This window comes from Pongo abelii, chromosome 10 (assembly GCF_028885655.2).
Source record: "Pongo abelii isolate AG06213 chromosome 10, NHGRI_mPonAbe1-v2.0_pri, whole genome shotgun sequence".
In the NCBI taxonomy this organism is placed as follows: domain Eukaryota; kingdom Metazoa; phylum Chordata; class Mammalia; order Primates; family Hominidae; genus Pongo; species Pongo abelii.
In genome coordinates, this window is record NC_071995.2 from 102755219 (window position 1) to 102778105 (window position 22887).

At 40.4% G+C, this 22887-nt stretch overlaps 1 protein-coding gene across 6 annotated transcripts; it reads right to left on the minus strand.

Annotated features, from left to right (window-relative positions):
* Positions 1-471: 471 nt before the first annotated feature.
* Positions 472-20546, minus strand: NFYB (nuclear transcription factor Y subunit beta). 6 transcript variants are annotated; one of them, XM_024257232.3, is made up of 9 exons: positions 20379-20517; positions 17683-17767; positions 14007-14091; positions 10687-10780; positions 8399-8529; positions 5604-5801; positions 3634-3715; positions 2788-2867; positions 472-2153 (listed from the first exon to the last, which is right to left on the minus strand). In XM_024257232.3, exons 3-9 carry the CDS (start codon positions 14013-14015, stop codon positions 2121-2123), a joined length of 627 nt encoding a protein of 208 aa, XP_024113000.1. In that variant the 5' UTR covers positions 14016-14091; positions 17683-17767; positions 20379-20517; the 3' UTR covers positions 472-2120. The 6 variants fall into 6 exon arrangements, with proteins under 6 accessions (XP_024113000.1, XP_024113001.1, XP_054384144.1 ...); XM_024257233.3 differs by lacking the exon at positions 20379-20517 and adding an exon at positions 19608-19858; XM_054528169.2 differs by lacking the exon at positions 20379-20517 and adding an exon at positions 19577-19858.
* Positions 20547-22887: the final 2341 nt, after the last annotated feature.

The following is a 22887-nucleotide window of genomic DNA, read 5'->3' on the forward strand; positions in this document are numbered from 1 at the left end:
GGCCAGGCTGGTCTCAAACTCCTGACCTCAAAGTGATCTGCCTGCCTTGGCCTCCCAAAGTGCTGGGATTATAGGCGTGAGACACCCCATACCTGGCTTCAAATTCCTTTTTTATCTTCATTCTCTACCTGAACAAATATTAATCTTTAAAATAATTTTAGAGACAGCACCTGATAATCAAAGACCAAGTGCTTTTATCAGTTATATAGTGACACACTGCTTGGATCAAGTGGAAAATATCTCAAAAATACAACGAAGTATCAAAAGCCTTAAAAATTTGCATATTTGGTAACCCAGCAATTCTAAGAATTTAAGAAAACAGTCATGGATGTACATGGGATTCAGTGAAGTGCTGTTTATAACTGTGAAAGGATGTAAATAGTCAAAATATCCAAGAGAAGATTAAATAAATTATGATTGAGTCATACAACAGAATAATAAACCAATAAAAATGATGCAGAAGACTATGCATGACCTGGAAAAGATGTTCCCAATATATTGTTAAGTGAAAAAAGCAGGTTACAAAACAGTATGCACAATATGAGCCCATTTTTATAAAAATATACATATTTAGCAAAGTAAAAGGACAAATGATATTTATCAAAATATTAACATTGGTTCTTTCAACATAGTAGGATGATTGTTGATTTTGCTTAACTACTCCCCCATTTTTTCCTATTTGAATTTACTATAATGAAGTTTGTTTTTTAAATGGAGAGTAGGAGATGAGGACATTATTAACCTCTGATTAGCCCAAATATACACCTAAAGGCTGCTTCTGGCAAAGTAAATGTTTCTGTTCAGCCTATATCTGGGAAATTGCTTCTACCTTATAAATTTGAGTGTCCTTCAAAGATGATATTCACTCCAACTTCCTTTTAGGCAAACTATACAATAGCAATTTTTGATATTAAAAACTTAAAAAAAAATCCCTCAAGTTAATTAACACCAAAAAGAATAGATGAGAAAATACAAATCCTCACTTTTCAAAAAGAAACAATCCAAGTACATACTACTAAATTATACAAAGTTACATTATCTACGTTTAGTTTATTGCAGAGATGAAGACAGCATACTAGAAGTTGGTGGCTTCTATTTCACACCGTTCACAGCACTCACTCTGTTCTCCATTTCATTCACTCACCCATGCAAAAGGTCTGTACACGCAATGATGTCTGATGTTTCTTGGTTTCCATAGTGTAACAGGAAACTTGACATTTCAATTAAAAAGGTAAAATGAAGACATTTACCATCAGACTATAAAACTCCTCTTCTGTAAGAGGATACTATAGTACTTGAAGATATGATTTGAAAAAAAATTATGTACCAAATGAAAGGGGCACCATTTCAAGAGCACTAGGACTACATTAAACTTAAATGTATTCCCACATTCTTAAAAATGTAACTCAAAACCAAATCTAGTCTTAAAAAAGCTCCAATAACTAAAACTACATTAACAGGCACGATGAACAGTGTAAACACTGTTAATGGGCACCAAGTTTAACAGGGCAGACAATATTTGCTTCTGCATTCACACTTATTCAATTACATTTTTTTTTAAATGATGCTGCTTAAACTATTAATGTTTTACCAAAAAAATAATAATTTTAATAAATACAGCAAATGCTAGAAATCTAGCTAGGTTATCATGCAAGGTATAACCAAGACAAACTCAAATTTATAATAAAGGCAACTTGCATTCAAAATGAACTCTACCCTTATATTTTATTAAAAGGGCAAACATCATGAATTAACCCAGCTGCTTACTTGAATTACAAAAGTAACATGATTCAATATGAAAATAAGAAACTGTCTACAAATCTCTGACAGTAATAAATTGCAATATACAATGCATACAGGAGTCATACAGAGCAACAAACTCTCGTACAAAACAAAAATATTTTAATACCTTTAAAATCCAAATTTTTCTTTAAAATCATTCATGAAAAAGATTCTCGAGTCAGAATTAACACCTCAATTAGTCAAGCATCAGGAAGCTACATTACAGCTATTAATATACAAAGATACATCTTTTCACCAGTCTTTCCTTCTGATGTCTCTGTTCCAGAATCATACAGACTCTCATTTCTCTACACTCCCCATTCCATCATTTCTTCAGATCATGAAAACTGAATTTGTTGAACACCAGAAATCTAAGATTAGAAAATTTAAATTGAGCAGAATTAAAGAAAAGGAGATTAAAAGCACCATATGCATATTATAAAAATTCATTGAATAAAAAGACAATAACAAGTAAGTCTAATTCCCATTTCTTGTATATCTTTCTAGAAATCTCCTATGCAAATATGAACATATGCTTATTTTTAACTATTAAGAGAACACTATATACTGTTATCTATATTGAGAAAACACAATTTTAATAACCTTCTTTATCAGGTCCTTAATAACATGTTGAAATTAACTATATCAATAGATATAATCAAAAAAAAATTTTTTTTTTGAGACAGAGTCTCACTCTGTTGCCCAGGCTGGAGTGCAATGGTGTGATCTCAGCTCACTGCAACCTCCACCTCCGGGGTTCGAGCGATTCTCCTGCCTCAGCCTCCAAGTAGCGGAGATTACAGGTACCCACCACAACGCCCGGCTAATTTTTGTACTTTTAGTAGAGACAGGGTTTCACCATGTTGGCCAGGCTGGTCTTGAACTCCTGACCTCAGGTGATCTGCCCACCTCAGCCTCCCAAGGTGCTGGGATTACAGGCATGAGCCATGGGGCCCTGCCGATACAATCAAATTTTTTAAGCATTTAAAATACAAAGGACTGTACCTGTTGATATGATGTTGTGTAAACCATAACATTTTGTTGTTGACCGTCTGTGGTTATTAAGCCAGCTGGTAACTGGTTAGCTAAAAGAAAAAAAAATTAGTTAAAGAGGGAAAAGAACTATATCTACTTTCTTGGGTTGTATCTTAAGGTTGTACCATTAATGTCTCATTACAATTCTGCCCTGTACCAATGATGTAGTCTTGGAAAAAATAATAAATCCTCCAATTTTCCATTTTAAAAAATGTTCCCTAAAAACCACATTATTTTATATTGCGTTTTTCAATTTTCCTATCTCTAACATGTACCTTAGCTAACTGCCCATGTGTACAAATCTGTAGACTGGATGAAGTTTCTGATTCATGATTAAACTACACTACACCATGAGGTTTGGCTGGGAGCAACATATAACTGAGCAGCATATAGTTTACATATGAGAAATATATATAATGAGAAATTTACTCAACATAGCCCTTTTATTTCACCAATATGACAATATGATACTCAATTTAAAAAAAAAGAAAACTGAGTTCAAATTTATTTAAATCATAAGATTTTATATTACAAACTACATTTCCTTAATATTCCTATCTCATATGAATCTTCACCAAAAACTAGGGGCTACGGAACTCAGTCAGAACTATCAGTGAAAGGTTATAATGTCTGCAGAATTAAACTTTTCTACACTTATCACTCACTGACTTCAAATAAAAGGGCATGAACTGATAAGAACTATTTAAAATAATGCTTTGTCAAAATACTCAGTGATGACATTCCAAAAATACCATTAGACACTCAGTATGAATCATCGCTAACAATCTACAAGACTTGTATTATAACAATGCTTACTAAATGCCTCCTCTGTAAGCTCTTCACTTAGTCCATCTGTAGCTGTGACTGCTCCACCAATTCCCTTTTCTCCTTTCATAGCCTGAGGAAGGAAAAAAAAAAGTCACTGATATTCAAATGAAATTGTCTTCCAAATGCGAATGCTTACTTATTGCCTAAAATTAGGAGCTTCTATTATTACAAACTCTAAGCACAGTATTTGTTAACACTTCTGGTTAATTACATATGAAGAAGGCTTTCAAAAGGCTAACTTTTAATATAAGCTGTAATCATTAACAAGACAGAGTTAGTAATGACCTAGAAAGCAAAGTATTCACAGATAAAAATAAATTATTCTAATTCCACACAATATCAAAGGGGTAAGAGAACTCTACTTACAGATGAAGAAGTCTGCAAAATACCACCAATATTGAGCTTATAAATCTACAAATGATCCAAGTGATCACTTAAGTATATATATGTCTCTCAGCCAACTGGGCAGTACTGTAGCAAGCTGAGAGTTAAAAATTCCTAAATTAATTTGGCCAAATACCTCTAGGTTCCTATGATACTGAAGATCTGTAAAAATACTGTCAGGAATTTACACATTCTTTTCCTACTTCAATTATTCCATGCAAATATCACTAATTTAATGGGATTCAAACACTAAAGATATTAAGAATATATTTTGAAAGTAATGTGAATCTGACACCTAAGCTGGCATGTAGAAATAAATATGCTGAACTCAATTGCTTTTCACAAAATCCATTCCTACAGGCAAAGATAAACCTAAGAAGTATAGAAGAATTCAATCAATAAGAAAGACATACGATTATACCTTCCTCTTTTTATTATCTAAAAGACTCCAACCTTACTACTTTTAATGCTACTTCTTTTAAATTAACAATAGCAGCAAGAAGGAACATTAATGGGCACTGAACATTATTTATTTAGTCCCATCAATAATTCTATGATATAGGTACTATTAGCCTCATTGTACAGATGAGGAAACCAAGGCCTAAAGTAATTAAATAATCTGTCCAAGGCCACAAAATGTGCATGTGGCAGAGCTGGGATTCAGCCTCCCGGTAGTCTGAATACAATGTCTGTGCCCTTAAATCATTATATAACTATGCTATAGTTAGTAATAAACAAAGGGAAAAAGAAAGGACTTTCTATTTAAGTACTGTAATATAAGTCAGTGATCCCCAATCCCCAGGCTGCAGACTGATGAGGGTCCGTGGCCTGTTAAGAACCCGGCCACACAGCAGGAGGTGAGGGTCTGGTAATCCAGCAGTACCACCTGAGCTCTGCCTTCAGTCAGATCAGCAGCCATGTCAGATTCTCATAGGCGCTCGAACCCTATTGTGAACTGCGCATGCAAGGGATCTTGGCTGTGTGTTCCTTATGAGAATCTAACTAATGCCTGATGATCTGAGGTGGAACAGTTTCATCCTGAAGCCATCTGCCCCTCGCACCCCTCCCCCGACCCCAGAGCGTGGAAAAATTGCTTTCCGCAAAACAGGTCCCTGGTGCCAAAAATGTTGAGGACTGCTGATATAAGCAATTAAATACTTCTGAGAAATGTTACATAATTTACTACAAAATGAATTTTTAAAACAAGTAATACATTTACAAAGTTAAAATAAATAATGTCTCTTATTTTCTTAAAAGCACAATGGGGGCCGGGCATGGTGGCTCACACCTGTAATCCCAGCACTTTGGGAGGCCAAGGTGGGTGGATCACCTGAGGTCAGGAGTTTGAGACCAGCCTGGCCAACATGGTGAAAACCCGTCTCTACCAAAAATACAAAACTTAGCCAGGTATGGTGGTGCGTGCCTGTAATCCCAGCTACTCAGGAGACTGAGGCAGGGGAGTTGCTTGAACCCTTGAGGCAGAGGTTGCAGTGAGCCGGGCAACACAGCGATATTCCATCTCAAAAAAAAAAAAGAAGAAAAAAAAAAAGCACAATGGGAGACATTTTATTTACCTCTCTGAATTTCTGAAGGTATAATTTCAGAGGTTCCACATAACTGTCAAAGCCTAAAGTAGACATAGCAAAGAGAATATCTTCTCCATTGATTGTTTTCCGTTTCTCTTGATGGCACCTTTCACTTGCTTCAGATGTTATAAAACTGATGAACTCACTTACACATTCTTGAACACATTCTTTGGCATCTTTTGCAATCTGAAGAGAAAATCATAGGTAAATTACAGAAACTATAACCATCACCTTCCTAACAACCTACAAAAATGAAAGCCTATTCAGAAGAACACATCCACTTTGTGACTATTTAATCTCTTAAATATATGTTATAACATTAACACAATGTGTGCTATCAAAAGTCCACACCTCAGAGTCAGAATAAAAACTCAAATACAAGTGAGAGAAGCCTTGACAACTATTTACAGAAAACAAATCTAATTTAGATGTAAAAGAGTGCCGGGCAGGGTGACTAACGCCTGTAATCCCAGCACTTTGGGAGGCTGAGGCGGGCGGATCACCTGAGGTCGGGAGTTCAAGACCAGCCTGGCCAACATGGCGAAACCCTATCTCTACTAACAGTACAAAAAATTAGCTGGGCATGGTGGCAGGTGCCTGTAATTGCTGCTACTCAGGAGGATGAGGCAGGAGAATTGCTTGAACCCAGGAGGCAGAGGTTGCAGTGAGCCGAGATTGAGCCATTGTACTCCAGCCTGGGCAAAAAGAGCGAGACTCCGTCTCAAAAAAAAAATTAAAAATTTTTAAAAAAGATATAAAACGGCAATCACTGGATGTTCCTACCACCCCACAGAGGATGAAAACTTACTAACTCTGTGCCCCTGGAAACTCCATTCCACCATGCATATTTTGTGGGCGACTTAGGTACCACTTCTCCGCCCTAGCATTTCCATGAATAAAGACACCAGAAAACAAAAAGCAAAACAGGAACTAAAAAACTGAATTCACATAAGGCTTGGAAAAGAGAGAAATAATAACATACAGTGACTTTGACTTTTTTATTATTTGGGATACACAGTGTCAGATACAGGTTTTGAATTTACTAAAAAGCCTGCCTAAAGAAGCACACATCTGCCACTTCATTATAAAAACAATTTTTCCCTTAAGGGTCTGGGGTCTAAAAATGAAACTCCAATGGACTAATCAAGCAATTGCAAAGCCACTTGTAACAGCAATACCACTCAAAATCCCTGCTGAAACACACTGTCTTTCACCGCCATGCCTATTTTCCATACTGGAGAAAGTAAACAAGAACTGCATAAATGCAGTCAAGCAAGATAATATAATGTGAGCCACATATATAAGTTTAGATTCTCTAGTAGCCATATCAAAAAAAAATAAAATTAATTTTAATATATTTAATTTAACCCAATATACCCAAATTATTACCATTTAATTTAAACATAGAATCAATTTTTAAATGAGAAATTTTAATTCTTTTTCTTTATACTAAGTCTTCAAAATCTGGTGTTTTAAATTTACAGCACATCTCCATTCAGACCAGCCACATTTCAGGTGCTCCTGAGCACGTGGCTTGTGGCTACGGTACTGACCAGCGGCATAACCGGTCATACATAGCCTATGTAAGCAATAATCAGCATTTGTGCTTTTTTTTCCTTAAAACATAAGGACAAAATTCTCAAACTGTAAGTTCTAGGCTTAGTGATATATTTTAATAGCATATTTATTTGTAAGCTTTATTACTTCCATAAGTCTTTTTAAACTATAAAATGACAGAAAAATTACCAATAGTAAATGACATAAAACGTGTGAATTTTAATTCAGACCAAGCGATGAGCAGTGACAATGAGTTTTAAAAGTTCTAAGAAGACAAAACTACTTAAGAAAAAAAAAACATTATCAGTTTAAATGTATCTTAGTATCTATAATTATGTAAAAATAGCTGTTTCCAAATACCAGGATTTGTTTTGGAAAATTCTTATTACACCTATATCAGACCAATATGACCTAAATTTGCTGCAACATTATAGAAGTTACAGCTTCAGGCCGGGCACAGTGGCTCATGCTTGTAATCCCAGCTACCAGGGGAGGCCGAGGCAGGAGAATTGCTTGAACCCAGGAGGTGGAGGTTGCGATGAGCCGAGATCACACCATTGCACTCCAGCCTGGGCAACAAGAGCGAAACTCCATCTCAAAAAAAAAAAAAAAAAGAAAAACTTACAGCTTCATACACCCAAACCTGATAGTTCTGACAACGCACCTATTTTTTAAAACAGTCGGGCCAGGCACGGTGGCTCATGTCTATAATCCCAGCACTTTGGTAGGCCGAGGTGGGTGGATCACCTGAGGTCAAGAGTTCAAGACCAGCCTGACCAACATGGAGAAACCCCATTTCTACTAAAAATACAAAATTAGCCAGGGCGTGGTGGTGCATGCCTGTAATCCTAGCTACTCGGGAGGCTGAGGCAGGAGAATCGCTTGAACCTGGGAGGTGGAGGCTGCAGTGAGCGGAGATTGTACCATTGCACTCCAGCCTGGGCAACAAGAGTGAAACTCTGTCCCCCCCGCAAAAAAAAAAAAAACAGTCTAAATTCTATTTTATCTGCCTCCAATAAGTGGGAGAGAGGAGAACATTTAGGGACATGACAGAATTGAAAATGGGACACTGTTCAGTAACTGTGTATGTAGACATGAAAGAAATATTTGATTTGCTGAAAGCCTGAATGATTGAAATCAACAGCTAACTGTACCCATGACCTATGAATTCATGAAGTTTCGTATTTCCCTTGAAAAAACCTAGTTAAATTTCTCCTCTACGTTACCTTTCCCGTTTGAGGTATGGCATTTTTCATTATCCTAGCCACGTTTGCTATTGGAAGATATATATCTTGTTCTCTGAAACTTTCTTTTGAACCATTTGTGTCTTCATGATCATTCATGCTGTCCTCAGTATCTAAAGAAATAAAAATATTTAGGTTTAAAGCTTCTTATTATTTCTATTTCAAGATAGAAAAAACTACCAAAGTGATTCAGAATAAAATCATTCTGGTTCACCTCTTAACCATTATTTAGGGATTAGGATAGCAAGTCTCTTCACAATTTTTACAGAGCCAGAACTGAACTTTTTAAATTAATTTCAGACTCACTGCCTAGAACACTTTTTATCCTCAAATATACCTGCTAAAATCCTACTTGCCCATTCTCCAAAAATCTCAAATAACATCTCCATAGCACCTTCAAAAATGATCTTTTCTTTCATAAAATATAAGTGCTTCTCTATGCCTTTTCTCTTACACATTTTTAGAATTTTTATTATTCCTCATTTCTCCTATTAGATTTTTGCTACTTAATGTCACGAATCAGCTTTGTGTTTCCTACAGCTTGGTACAGCACCTTCCACAGAGTAGGTACTCATAAATATTTATTACATGACTTAGCTATAAAACTTACAGACCGTAACCTATGGCTCCTTCAATATTGCTAGATTAAGAGGTTGTATGTTTCTCCAAACCCAAGTTTATATAAACTCATTTATGTAAAAGTCTATATAAAACTTTTAAAGTTGATATAAAGTTGTCTTGTCTGTATAAAGTTTATATAAAATTCTATAAAGAATGGAAAAACTGGACTTGAATATTACTGATCCAGTTGGATTACTAATGTAACTAGTTTTTGAACAAAGCTATAGCAGTGATCCAACTGTTCATACAAAAAGTGACTTTTCAAATTATATAAATTTAGCTATAACTGAAGCTTGCACAGTACCAATAACATCCTTTTATGACTAAATGCAGTATCCTGTAAGTAAACTGCCCACTCTTCATATGTACTAAGTAGGCAAGGCACTTAAGTTGATTCAATTTATGTTTTTATGTGTTTAAAGTGATGTTATCAGAATTAATTTATTTGAATATCTGTCTCAGGATGAAATTAATCCCTCTGGCAAGTTTCTTCTAAAAATATATCTCAATTTTTAAAAATTTTACATATCAGGCCAGCTGTGGTGGCTCATGACTATAATCCCAGCATTTTGGGAGGCCGAAGCAGGCAGATCATCTGAGGTCACGAGTTCAAGACCAGCCTGACCAACATAGCGAAACCCTGTCTCTACTAAAAAAAAATTAGCTGGGCGTGGTGGTGGGCGCCTGTGATCTCAGCTAATGGGCAGGCTGAGGCAGGAGAATCACTTGAACCCAGGAGGCGGAGGTTACAGTGAGCCAAGATTGTGCCACTGCACTCCAGCCTGGGTGACAGAGCCAGACTCATCTCAAAAAAAATAAAAAATAAATTTTTTTTTTTACAAACCAAAATGCCACAAAAGTAAATTATTTCTGATAAGCCAACATAACACTGCCTTTCTTTTTTTTTTTTTTTTTTTTGGAGACAGGGTCTCACTTTGTCACCCAGGCTGGAGTGTGCAGTGGTGCAAACATGGCTCACTGAAGCCTCTACCTCCCAGATTCAAGCGATCCTCCCACCTCAGCCCCCAGCCCCCTAAGTAGCTGGGACTACAGGTACATGCCACCAAGCCCAGCTAATTTTTTAATTTTTTTGTAGAGGTAGGGTTTCACCATGTTGCCCAGGCTGGTCTCGAACTCCTGAGCTCAAGTGATCTGCCCACCTTGCCCTCCCAAACTGCTGGGATTATAGGCGTGAGCACCATACTGAGCTAACACTACCATTCTAATACCTGACATAGTTCAAAGTTAATATTGAATGAAAACCAAAAATAAATCATAAGTGCAAGAAATATAATAGCTAGAAATTTAACTCACCCTCTAAATAATTATTTTAGTTACCCTATCAATTGATTATAAATTTCTCATTTAACATTTTAACAGGAAGTCAATAACAAATTTTAAAAGAAACTGTACAGATTTTAGACAAGGTGTATTTTTATAGTAAAAGTCTTTTCAAGGACTCGTTCTTTTGAAGACTATTTCTAATAAAAATAGCATGGTACGCCTTTTTAGACTTTCTCATTGAACCGTAACACAAGATTGTAAATTTCCTATAAAGACAAAAGTAACCTAGAACACCATATTAATGAAATGTCCACTTTCTAACTTGCTTCAACTTGTGAATTTGGTTCTAATTGTGGCTTGCTTACCATCATGAGGCTGTATAACATAATGACTTCCTCCAATATAGTCTGCAGAGATTCCTAGTTGAGAAGCATCTGTTGTAGAACTGTCACCATCCATCTATGAGGAGAAAAACAGTTTTTCAATACTTTTCAAAGTACTAACAAATGTAACAGATTCAACACTTATAAACTGTCACAGGATGATGGGTCAATTATACTTTTCATAGCCTTAAGCTTACTAAAAGAGAATTTATATTTCTTTTTTTAAAAATTAATTATTTTTTTGAGACAGGGTCTTACTCTGTGGCCCAGGCTGGAGTGTGGTGGCGTGATCACAGCTCACTGCAGAATCCACCTCCCAGGCTGAAGCAATCCTCCCACCTCAGCCTCCTGAGTAGTTGGACTACAGGCATGCACCACCACGCCTGGCCAATTTTTTTGTATTTTTAGTAGAGACAGGGTTTTGCTATGTTGCCCAGGCTGGTCTGGAACTCCTGGGCTCAAGCAACCCGCCTACCTCAGCTTCCCAAAATGGTGAGATTACAGGCATCGGCCACCGCAACCAGCCTATATTTCTTGATTTGGAAACTTTCCCACAATTTGTCCACGATTCAAGATTTCCCTATCCATCTTCCATAAGTGATAAGCATAAGGCCAATAGCGACAAGGAAATGAATCTAAAGCATATGCCTCTTTCTTTTTAAGTGCATAATCTTCAAATATAGTACCACAGGCAACCCTGACTTACAACCTAATTTATCCCTGGAATGATGATCAGCTTAGTAAAGCTGTACACAGTGTCATGCGCCTGTAGCCCCAGGTGCTCAGAAGCTGAGGCAGGAGGACTGCCTGAGCTCAAGAGTTCCAGACCAGCCTGGTCAATGTAGTGAGAACCTGTCTCTTAAAAAAAAAATCAGCTTAAGTCATCAACTGGAATTTACCTGTATCCATCACCTCCAGCTCTCCTGCTAAACCCTGATTTTCCTTTTGCTCCTGCTGCAAACTTTCTCTGCTTTCTCATAGAAGTTCCAAAATAGACAATGTCTCTGTTCAAACTGTTACTTGGTATAAGAAGCATGTGGATTCTCTGCACAATTCTGTACCCAGGCAAGCCAAAATTACAGCCATGTTTTGAATGAACCCATAAACTCCTGATTCTAGTCAAAGGTTAATTTTCTCTCCCCCTGCCAAATCAGGGCCAGGTGTGGCTCATGCCTGTAATCCCAGCACTTTGGGAAGCTGAGGTGGGAGGATCACTTGGGCCCAGAAGTTCAAGATCAGCCTGGGCAACACAGTGAGACCCTGTCTCTAAAAAAATAGAAATTAAAAAATTAGCCAGGCATTGTGGCATGTGCCTGTAGTCCTAACTACTTGAGAGGCTGAGGTGGGAAGATCACTTGAGCCTAGGAGGTTGAGGCTGCAGTGAGCTGTGATCACACCACTGCATTCCAGCCTCAGTGACAGAGTGGGGTCAGGAGGAGGGGTCAGGAAGATCTATGTATAAAGATAGGAAAATTACCTGCACAGACAAGAATAAGAGTTAAAATTCCTATTTAAAAAAAAAAGCCTGCTTAATTAATTTTGCTGAGAGCTAAAAGAATTCCAAGAGGGAAAGTCTGGAAAAAAGTAAATCATAAGCCCTGAACTGGCTCCATTCAATTTCACCAACATGGCAGATCCTAGAAGGCTTTCTGTTTTGCAAATACTACTACTCAAAATAAAATATCTGTGACTGAAAAAATGTTAAATGCATTATCTGAATAAAAAGTATAGCAAAAATCAAGTGTAATTCATATATACTTTCAGGCTGAACAAAGAAGAGAAATTTGACCCTTCATTAAGGCCCAGGACCCAGTATAAACTTAATGTTATTAATTGCAAAATTTTAGTCCTTGTATAACACGTCTTCTCCATCTCTGTTGAATTTTTATTTAATATTAAAATACTGGGCTAGTTTCCAGGTCTTCAATAACATGGCATTTCTTTCATGCATCTGTTGACTGTGATGCCTAATATAACTGTAGATAGAGACACATTTCTATAATTTATATAGTTGTTATAAGGGGGTAGAAAATAGAATTTACAGACCTTTAGTAATCTGTGAACATAGGATACCTATTTGATACTTTTTAGTAGCCTCTAAGAAGTAAACAACAAAGTCAGTGACCTGATTCTGACTCTCCTACTGATACCCTGAAAATAAGCATCCCTGCCAATTAAATGTATTTCCATATAAAATGTAAATAACAATACCACCCTCCCCATCTTAAACTAACACAAATAAATGTGAAACAGTGCTCGAAAATCAACTGCTATTTTGATCGTAAAATGCTAACGTACTAGGAGAGTATCCTTCAATAGACATGATGGATTTTTTTACAGCCATGAAAGAATGGTCAGTTATGATACCTGTGAGTTGACTAGCTTTTACAATAACCTAAGGAAGATCGAGGTGCAGGAGACAGGACCAAAGTGGTTGTTTCAGAACCTACAATTGGAAACAAACTTTGGTTGGGGGTGGGGAGGGCAGGCGGTGGGTTGGGAAGAATAACAGAAATTCTTTCCTGAATGAGTGTTTACATGATACAGTAAGCCTTTTAAAATTGGCTATGAGCAAGACACTGTTCAAATAACCAAGCGGATCTGGGAGATGAATTAATTTAGAAATATAACACAAACAAAAGTATTAAAGGAAAAAAGTTTAAATCATATTATCTTGTCATGCACTGGAATTAGCAACAAGATTATCATTTGGACTAACAGCATTAGCCTCTCTAAACCTCAGTCTTCTAAAAGTGAAGATAAAAGTATTTCCTAGAGTTGTCAGAATTAAATAAAGACTAGAAAGCTGCTAAAGACAGTGTTTGGCACGTAGTGTACCCCATAGACATTCGATCTCATCCTCCCTCCTTTGAAGAGAAGCCGCACATCATCTGCTTAACTGTATGTGTCTTCGGTTCCGCAAGTTTTAGCTTTCTATCATTTCACACCTTCTGTCTTCCTTTCCTCTATCTTTCTACCATTAAAATCCTGCCCCAGACTTTAATCCCAGTGTTCTCTATCCTCCTTTAATCTTTCTGATTTATCCTTTCTGCAATTCAAAAACAAATGTTCTGTTCTTTAAAGCTCTATGGCACTTAGTACCTTTCACTCAATAAGTCAACCTAATCTTTGATGCTTAGAATATGCCAGCCATTTGCCTATAATGATGGAAAAAAACTTGCTAGATGCATCCCAAAGGTTTTTTCTAGGTCTAAAACATCCTATAAAAATTTATAAAACAGACTGTAGATTATCAGTAAGCCAGCCAACAAATATTTACTGAGTGAGCGCTTAGTATTTACCAGGTCCATGCTATGTGCTGGTCACGTAGCTGTCAACAACAGACAAGGTCTCTGTCCTCAGCTTGCAGGACAAATGTTACATAACCTGGGAGGCAGGATGAAGGGGTAGAGAACAGAGCCTATTAGTCCTTCCAGGACACAGGCTCTGGAATCGAATCACCTAGTTTGAATTCCCTGCCACTTACCATGAGACCTTGAACAAGCTGGATGAGAACAAGACTTAACCTCCCAGGGCTTCTGTACAGGTTAGGAGCTAATCCATGTAAAGACAGCATAGTACAATGGGCATACTCAGTAAGTGGTATATATAGCTATTAAAATAATTACAAATAATTAAGTAATTGCTAGTGCCAAGTACGAAGAAAAACAAAGATGTTTTGTTATGTGCTATGTGAGTTTACTCCAAAAGGGACCTCACTAGTCTGAGGGGTCAAGAAAGGCTATCTTAGGAAATGACATTGAAAATGAGACTGACAGATGAATAGAAATCAGTCAGGCAAAAAGAAAGGTGGGAAACAAATGTTCCAGGCAGAGAAAACCAAGAAATACAGTACTGGTGGATTGGAAGGAGCTAAAGAGGGGCTAGATCAAGCAGTGTCCTGTGGACAAGAGGAAATCAAAGAGTTTTAAGCAGAAGAGCACAAATCACATTAAAAAAAAAAAAATCCCTCTGGCTACAGTTCAGTACAGAAACTGACCTGGAGGGGAGCACAAATAGGCACAGAAGACTAGTGAGGACTATAATGCTGCAGTCAGGGCATGACTTCAGACAAGATAATGATCATTTTAGCATCAGGTCTGGGCGAGAGCGCTGGAGATCAAGAGAAGCAGAACTAGACAGCTTTTTAGTAGGTGACTTGGTGACTGACTGATAGAGATACAGGAAGATCAAGGATAATGCTGGGATTCTTGCAGCTGGAGAGACAGACAGCTGTCACCGCAGAGAATGGGAAAGGAAAGGGAGGGGAGTGCTGGACAGTGTAAGCCTAGCTGAAGCTAATGACCGTGAATTTACAGTGGTGCCAGTATGTCCAGTGTGACACTTGAAAGGCCTGATATGAGAATACAAAAGCGAAAGTGTTGGATTTCATCCAGGTAATGAGGCTGGAAGAGCACAGCATGTAGGATAATGACAAGGGGACAATGATGAATCGTTAGACCCAAGGGAACTGATAAATATGGACAAAGAGTGGTTAAATCCCAATAAATTCATTTTAATGACTATTCTCATTATTTAGTTGAATTGACAGAATTATTCTTGAAAATATTATTTGAAATAAACAGGTAGTGGGCTAAGCTAATAAATCTTTATTTTTTTTGATGTAGCCATATTTAAACTATGCTAATAATTTGTTCCACAAACAAATACTGCCCTCTTTAATGTTTACATTTATTGAACACTTTCTAAATTTCTCATGCAATGTTTACAAGCCTGTGACGCAGGTGAGAAAACTGAGGTATACGAGGCTAATGATTCGCCTGAGGTGACACAGTAAATGGGACTGAAATCCAGGGCCTCAGATGCCAACTACTCTCTACAGCATTCCTGCCTGGTAGTTTTTCATACAGTCTTTACACCTACTTCTTTAATTTGTCCCCTTTACATTCTAAGGCTACTGATTATACACTGAAAACATTGAAATTAGCTTCTCAAACCAGGATGGTGTTTGTGAGATGGTTAAGAAGCACACCCTGGACGACAGTGAGGAGCACTGGCTCTTAGGACCGATTTCATGGGTTTGAAGCTTGGCTCCCCATTTATGAGCTCTCTTTGTGTTTTCAGCTTCCCCATTTTTAAAGTGATGTTGCTATGAGGAAGCTATTGTATAAAAAGCACTTAGCAAAGTGCAAGATACATAGTTAAGAATTCGACAAATGTAATCTTAGTATTGCCCCCTCAAATACGGTTCTCATTATTCTTCCAGGCCGAGATTCTTCTCTCTCTTAATTTACCCGTTTACCTATTTTCTGGATTACATTCCTTTTATCTATCTGAGGATAAGAAATAATACAAAGATTCCTCTTCTCTAATGTATCTTCAATCCTCCTTACCAGCTCCTTCACTCTTCCTTAAACATGCTTAGTCTCCCTCATTAAGCACACAGAAGTACACAGAGATATATAAAATCTTAATTCTGCCCCATACCCTTGCCTAGCTACCATTCTTGCCCTGACAGTTGTTAAGACACCTCTTCATTCCTATTTAAACTCCTGAACATGTACTTTTTAACCCCAACCCAGAATGAAACCACTCTTAAAAGCTGCCAGTGATCTCGTCCTCATCCTGCTTGACTGTTCTTTGTAGTGCTGGCTACTGCTCACCACACATTTATGCTTGGAATTCTCTCCTACTCTGATTTCCAAAGCAACATTCTTTCCTCCCCACCCCCTAATTGTTTCACCCAAGGTTATCCTTCTCTTTCTTCCCTTATTTTCTTAGTGAACTCACTAAGTATCACTTCTACGCTCTTAAATGCCAAATCTACAACCAATATCCTGCTTGCTATTCAAGCAACCCATGCCTGTAGGGCATGTCTAATATCCCATCACTGCAAGTTTAAGATACTGGGAAATGAAACTCACCTTGCCCCATCCCCTGCAAGGGGCAAGGAGGGAGGTTTCCCTTTCCACTATTGTAATTCTACTAAGAAGAATACCAGCCCTTCACTCTGCCCAGCCAAATATACCAGCATCATCTTAGGTTCTTCCATCTCCTTCAAGCTCTACCTCATCTATTACCTCTTTAAAAATGTCTCCTAGATATGCTTTCCCTTTCCTATTTCCACTGGATTATAACATATTGTTATAAGACTAATCTCACCACAACACCAGTTCTATACTCTTGAACCTATTCTCAAAGGTTCCTAAAGGCTTCCTGTGTCAAATCCAAACCTCATTTTCATGACTTCACATGACAGATCGCACATTTAACCTAACCAAACCTGTTTCCTACTCTTCCCTATCTTCATGGTTAATAAAAATCTTTGTGCTAGAATGTGCTTTATTTAGGGATCACTGAGTGCATTTCTTTCATTTTAGGAGTGAAGCAACCACAGCTCAAAGAAGCTGTAACACACCCGAGGTTACAGATACAGTAGCACATCCAGAATTAAATATCCAGAGGGGCCAAGTGCTTTCTCTTTCCTGCATTATCCTTTGAGATCTACCCTGGACCATGCACCTCTACTCCCAATCCCCTAAACTTAAGTTGCCCATCCTGCCATCAGGCTTTTGCTTTTGGTGACACCCTTCACCAATCCACTCCCACCCTCTATTTCAAGGCTCAGTTCAAGTGCGGGATCCCTCTGTGACATTCCCAAGTACCCAGGTTCACCATGCCTCTCTTCTTCCCACATCTACTGCACTTAAGAGTTAGCATTTTCCATTCTGGGCATAACTGTCCCCTAAGTATTCAATTAATTGGCTAAACAGACAGCCCCTTTACCGCTGAGACAGGCTACCCTGTAGCCTCAACGGCACTTAGGGACCCATGGGAAATAATATATGCAAGAAGCTGAAAATAAGGAAGCAACAGGAATGAGCAGAGGTACTGTCTGTCTAGACTTGAAATGCATTCATTCTACCAGGCACCTCCAGTATAAATTGGTTACAATTTTATTTCCAGCCAATTACTATTCAAATCTAATTAACAACCAAAATGGTAAAATATACTTACTGTCATGAAATACTGTCAGAACCGTGTTGTCAGTGATGCTGAAGAACACCTATCTAAAAAGGTGTCTAATATTTGTGATCTCAACCTAAAAGATAAACATCTATTAGGACCTAACATCTTTCAGTAGTAAAAATATATCAAATGTATCACTTATAGGCTTTTTTTCTCATAAAATTAAAGAGAGCTTGTATAATTTTGACTACTATTCTTAATCAATGGAGTACATGGTATAAAATAGTATAAAAAGGCATCCAATAAATGTTTGTTGACTTGAAAGATTTTGGAGAACTTAAAAACAAGTTAATTCCATGGAGAAAGGAGAAAATGGCTTTTCCAACATAACCCTGAATTTAGCCATATTCATCATAAACATTCATTACAATACACCAAATAGGGACCAAATTATAATATGCAAGAGACCAAAAATTATACATCTAAATTACTTAAAACATTAGCACCCAAGATGCGAACACACCCCTTATCAACTTAATTTTTTGGTGATGGTTTTCTTAAATGTTTCAGAGTAACATTTAGGCATTTTATAGCTCAAGAAGAGGAAAAAATTATCTGAGAATATAATGCTTTTCAATTAAGAATCTCAGATTATACTGTAATGAAGATACATTCTGCACTGAGAAGATATCAAAAAAGCAACACAATCAAGACCCTTATTTATAATTTTGAAGCACCACCATTTTTGACTAAAATTGCATCGAAATAGCACTTCAGTCTCACTGTAAGGCATAAATAGCTGAATAAATTAGTATCAACTGCAGTGTTACAAGTTTCATTTCTCGTTTGCTCCATTCTCTTAAAGGAAACAATTAAATGGGGGAGGGGTAGGATGCCAAAACAAAAACACATCCTTTCAGTGTTAATTTTAAAGGGAGAAGATATACTGATATGCATCCAAGCATGAAATCTAGCAAATAGCAGAAAAAACTGTAGCTACTGAATTGAAAGTTTTTAATGCCACTAAAAGGGTCCAGGCAGCAAAGACTGCTTGACGTTTGCTATAATATTAAAAGTAATTTATAATTTCTTTTCAAATATTAATAGTATCTTCTAACCCCAAAACTGCTCAGCAAAGTCCTTCCTTGTAACGAGAAATGTTATTTTTTAAAGGGTGTCTTTGAAAAAATAAGCCCTCAGAACACTTAAAACATGGGAGCTATATTTATGTATTTTGCTTGGAATGGGGGAGGGGGGTGTGGGCAAGGGAGTCACACCACACCACATTCACTCACCCAAATAGTTGATTCAGTATATATTTAGACTCAGTACATTAAAGAAAAACACTGTCACCTCATATGGTATATATTTTCTTAAGGGCAGGTTGCTATATGTAAAAGCTCAAGGGAATGCATACATCTGTTTAATGTTTTAAGAAATGCAAATTTGTATCCAAGAAAAGCAGTAGTCCCTTCCTCCACCCTCCATTCTTTGGCATCAACAACCAGAGTTTTGCATCAATATACAGTAATCCTTAAATTAAGATACAAGAGCAATGCAGGGAAGGAATAATTTGCCTTTTAAGGAATTTTGGTTAAACTTTCAATACTTTACAAATAAAACCCCCACTGATTAGTGCCACTGATATTGATCCGTTTGCTTTCATCACTTTATGTTGCTGATTAGTTTCCACACTAAGAGAGATGAAACCACCCCAGTGATTTTTGGCACGAACCACGGAACTATGGGGTCCATGCGGGTTAGTTGGGATGCCATTTTTTTTTTAAAGGTCGTAGGCTACCTAACCTTGTTTAAATTATCCTGTTACAGTGCTTTGGGCGAGATTACGATTTGTGGGTGCTCTGTAATTCTTTGTTCTCTAAGACTACCGTTCCTTAAGGCCCTGCATATCCTCCCGCCTCCCACCACTAATGATTAAAACCTTAGTCCAATCCGAAGGGCTTCCTTCCCACCTTCGGGGCAAGTCCAGGGACCGCAAGCCGCCAGATGGCTGCATTCTTTACGCGCAAACCAGGCTGCGGGGAAGCTAAAGCCATGCCTTCCTCCCCACGCAGGTGCCTGGGTGGCCCCGGCCCCACGGCCCGGTCAGGGCGACCTGTCAGCCCTGCGAGTGCCAGGAGGCCACCCCCAGAGCGCATCCCCTGACTCGCCCGGCCGCCCCGGCCCCGCGCCCAACGCCTGCCTCCCACCCGCCGCGCGGCCCCCGGGATGTGCGGGTAGACAAAGCGCCGGGCCCCGCCACAGCCCCGCGGGCGGGAGGGGGACGCCCCCGGGGACTCGCGCCGCGGCCGGGGCTACGGGGCCAGGGCCCGGGCCGCGTCTCCCGCCCCTCGGCCGGCTCCCCGCACAAAATGGAGCCGGCCCGGGACGCCGTCGAGAGCGGGGCCCCGACGCAGCCCCGCGGCCCCTCCTCGGCCCCGGGCCCGGAGCTCAACGGCGGCGGGCGGGAGGCGGCCTGGCCCGCGTCCCGCCGCTCCTCAGCCCGGCGCACAAAGAGCCGCGCCGCGGCCCCGCGCCCGCTCCACGGCCCGGCCCTCTGCGGGAGCGGCCTCGCAGGCGCGGGCCCCGGCCCCGGTCCTGGCCCGCGCGGGAGGGCGGGAGGCGAGTGCCCCCGGCCGCGGCGGCGTTGGCGGCGGGGACGGCGCCGGGAGGAGACGGACATTTCATTCGAGCTAAAGTGGAGTCGGTTTAGGAGCGATCATTGGCCGAAGCGAGACACAAACCTCCAATGCAGCCCTGGTTGGCTCCCGTCTCCAATCGGCTGTTTGGTTGGACAGAAAATGGCTGCGAAGGAACCAGTCCCAGCGCGGAGCTCCGCTTCCAGGACTCGGCCTCCCCTCCCTCCGCCGCGGGCCGCTTCCCTCGGCGCGACACCCTCCCTCCGCGCCGCCCGCGCGCCCGCCAGCCGCGGCCCCGCCCCTCCCCGCCCCGCCCCGCCCCCGGCCCCGCCCCGCTCTCCTGTGAGGCCGCCGCGCCGCTCCCGATGCTGCTCCTCTAGGCGCGAGGTCTTCCAGGGCCTTGCCGGGGCGCGCTGTTCGGGTCTAGGCGGGCCTCCTTCCCGGTGCTGACCAGGGCCTGTGCGAAGCGGGATCTCTTGGGCCTCCCTCCCTTTGTCACCCCTTCCCCCGCCACGTGGAGGTGTCTCAGCCGCCCGAGCTCAGCCTGCCTGCGCCTGGATTTTTAAGAAGGGGAAACCAAGGACAGAAGCCGCCCCCTAGGACGACGCGCCCAGGCCACCGGGAGGGTCTGAACGGCGGGGACCTCCTGGAGCGCCTTCAGTGCCTCGTGTTTTCTTTCCTGGGGTCCCTGTTAGCGTCGCCGCATGCACAGCGCTCCCTGTCATTTGGTCCCTGAGCTTGGGTGTTTTTCACATTTCATCTAAAGATGCAGACCCCTGCTAAGTCTAGCCAGCCTTCACCCTGAATCTTGAACTTAAGATGCTGCATTTTCCACCCACCCCCACCCCTCTAGTAGCTGCAGATTGACAAGCGGCTTTTCCCAACCAGATGACATTTTGGCTGCAAGAATCCGTGGCCCGTTCTTGCCTCTGTGCAGCCAAGCTCCTTCGCTGTCTTTCTCAAACTGCAGTCCCCGGTCCAGCTTCGCTTAGCAGTGACCATCCCAGAGGTGGGTAATCCAACACCACTCACTGCAACTGGAGCTGGGGATGGCGTGCCCTCTGCTTCCACTAACCGAGTGGCCTGCACCACATTAAACTCTCCAGCTTTGATTATGTAAAAATACAGAGATCTTTTATTTATAGAGTTCCTACTGTTTCTCAGAGTATTTAAACATTTCTGCGGCAAGTATGGAAGAAAGGACAAATGAAAGCCCCAAATTGTGACAAGAGGAGTAAGTAGCAATGCCACTGTCATCAGACAACCTGACTTGAATTCCAGCTCCCATTCTTACTGGCTTGTGATCTTGGCCAAATGTCTGCTTCTCAGGGTTGTTTGCGATCATGTATACATAGAAAGCCCTTAAAAAAAAAAAAAAAAAAAGTTATCCCAGCACTTTGGAAGTCCGAGGCAGGCCGATCACCTGAGGTCAGGAGTTCGAGACCAGCCTGACCAACATGGCGAAACCCCGTCTCTACCAAAAATACAAAAATTAGCCGGGTGTGGCGTGGTGGTGGGTGCCTGTAATCCCAACTACTCAGGAAGCTGAGGCAGGAGAATCGCTTGAACCCGGGAGGCAGAGGTTGCAGTGAGCCAAGATCATGCCATTGCACTCCAGCCTAGGCGACAGAGCAAGACTCCATCTCAAAGAAAAAAAAGTTATCCTAAGATCTTTATATAGCATGAATTTCTTCAATCTCCATCAAACATTTAAAAGGTGTTATTTGCTAAAAAAAAAAAAAAAAAAAAGGAAAAATTGGCCTGAGTTTAATTTCTCCCTTTATGCTTACCCATAAAGTGGAGATTAAGGAGTGAAATGATGTGTTCAAAGGTTCAAAGGCAGGAAATATAAAGTAATAGAATTGGGAGAAGGGGCTGGGCATGGTGGCTCACGCCTGTAATCCCAGCACTTTGGGAGGCCGAGGCGGGCGGATCACAGGCGGGCGGATCACCTGAGGTCTGGAGTTCGAGACCAGCCTGACCAACATGGAGAAACCCCATCTCTACTAAAAAGTACAAAATTAGCCGGGCGTGGTGGCGCATGCCTGTAATCCCAGCTACTCGGGAGGCTGAGGCAGGAGAATCGCTTGAACCCGGGAGGCGGAGGTTGTGGTGAGCTGAGATCACGCCATTGCGCTCCAGCCCGGGCGACAAGAATGAAACGCTGTCTCAAAAAAGAAAAAAAAAAAAAAAAGAATTGGGAGAAGGATGACTAATCCTTCTCCCAATTCTGGATGGTGAACCAAAAGATGTGAAGATGACTACTTTTCTGAGTTAATAGTTTATCATTTCAGTACTGTGGATCTAAACTACGTGCTTAATTCAAATTCCACTAAAAGGTGATATCAGCTCCTATGTTCTGCAGGCATTGTACTAGGAGCCCAAGGGCTACAAAGGTGAATGAATCACTCTCCTTACCCTGGGGAGCTAGAACTCTAGGAGAAATGGAACCCGGTCCACATCCCCTCTGCAGTTGGATCCTAGGTCATCCTGCCTTGACAACCAACCTGTGTTCTCTGTGCCTTCTGTGTCTATTTCAGGAAGCCCCCAATAAATGTTAACCATTTTTCTGATGACTTGGTGAAAGAGGGAGGCCAAGATCATAATTTAGTCT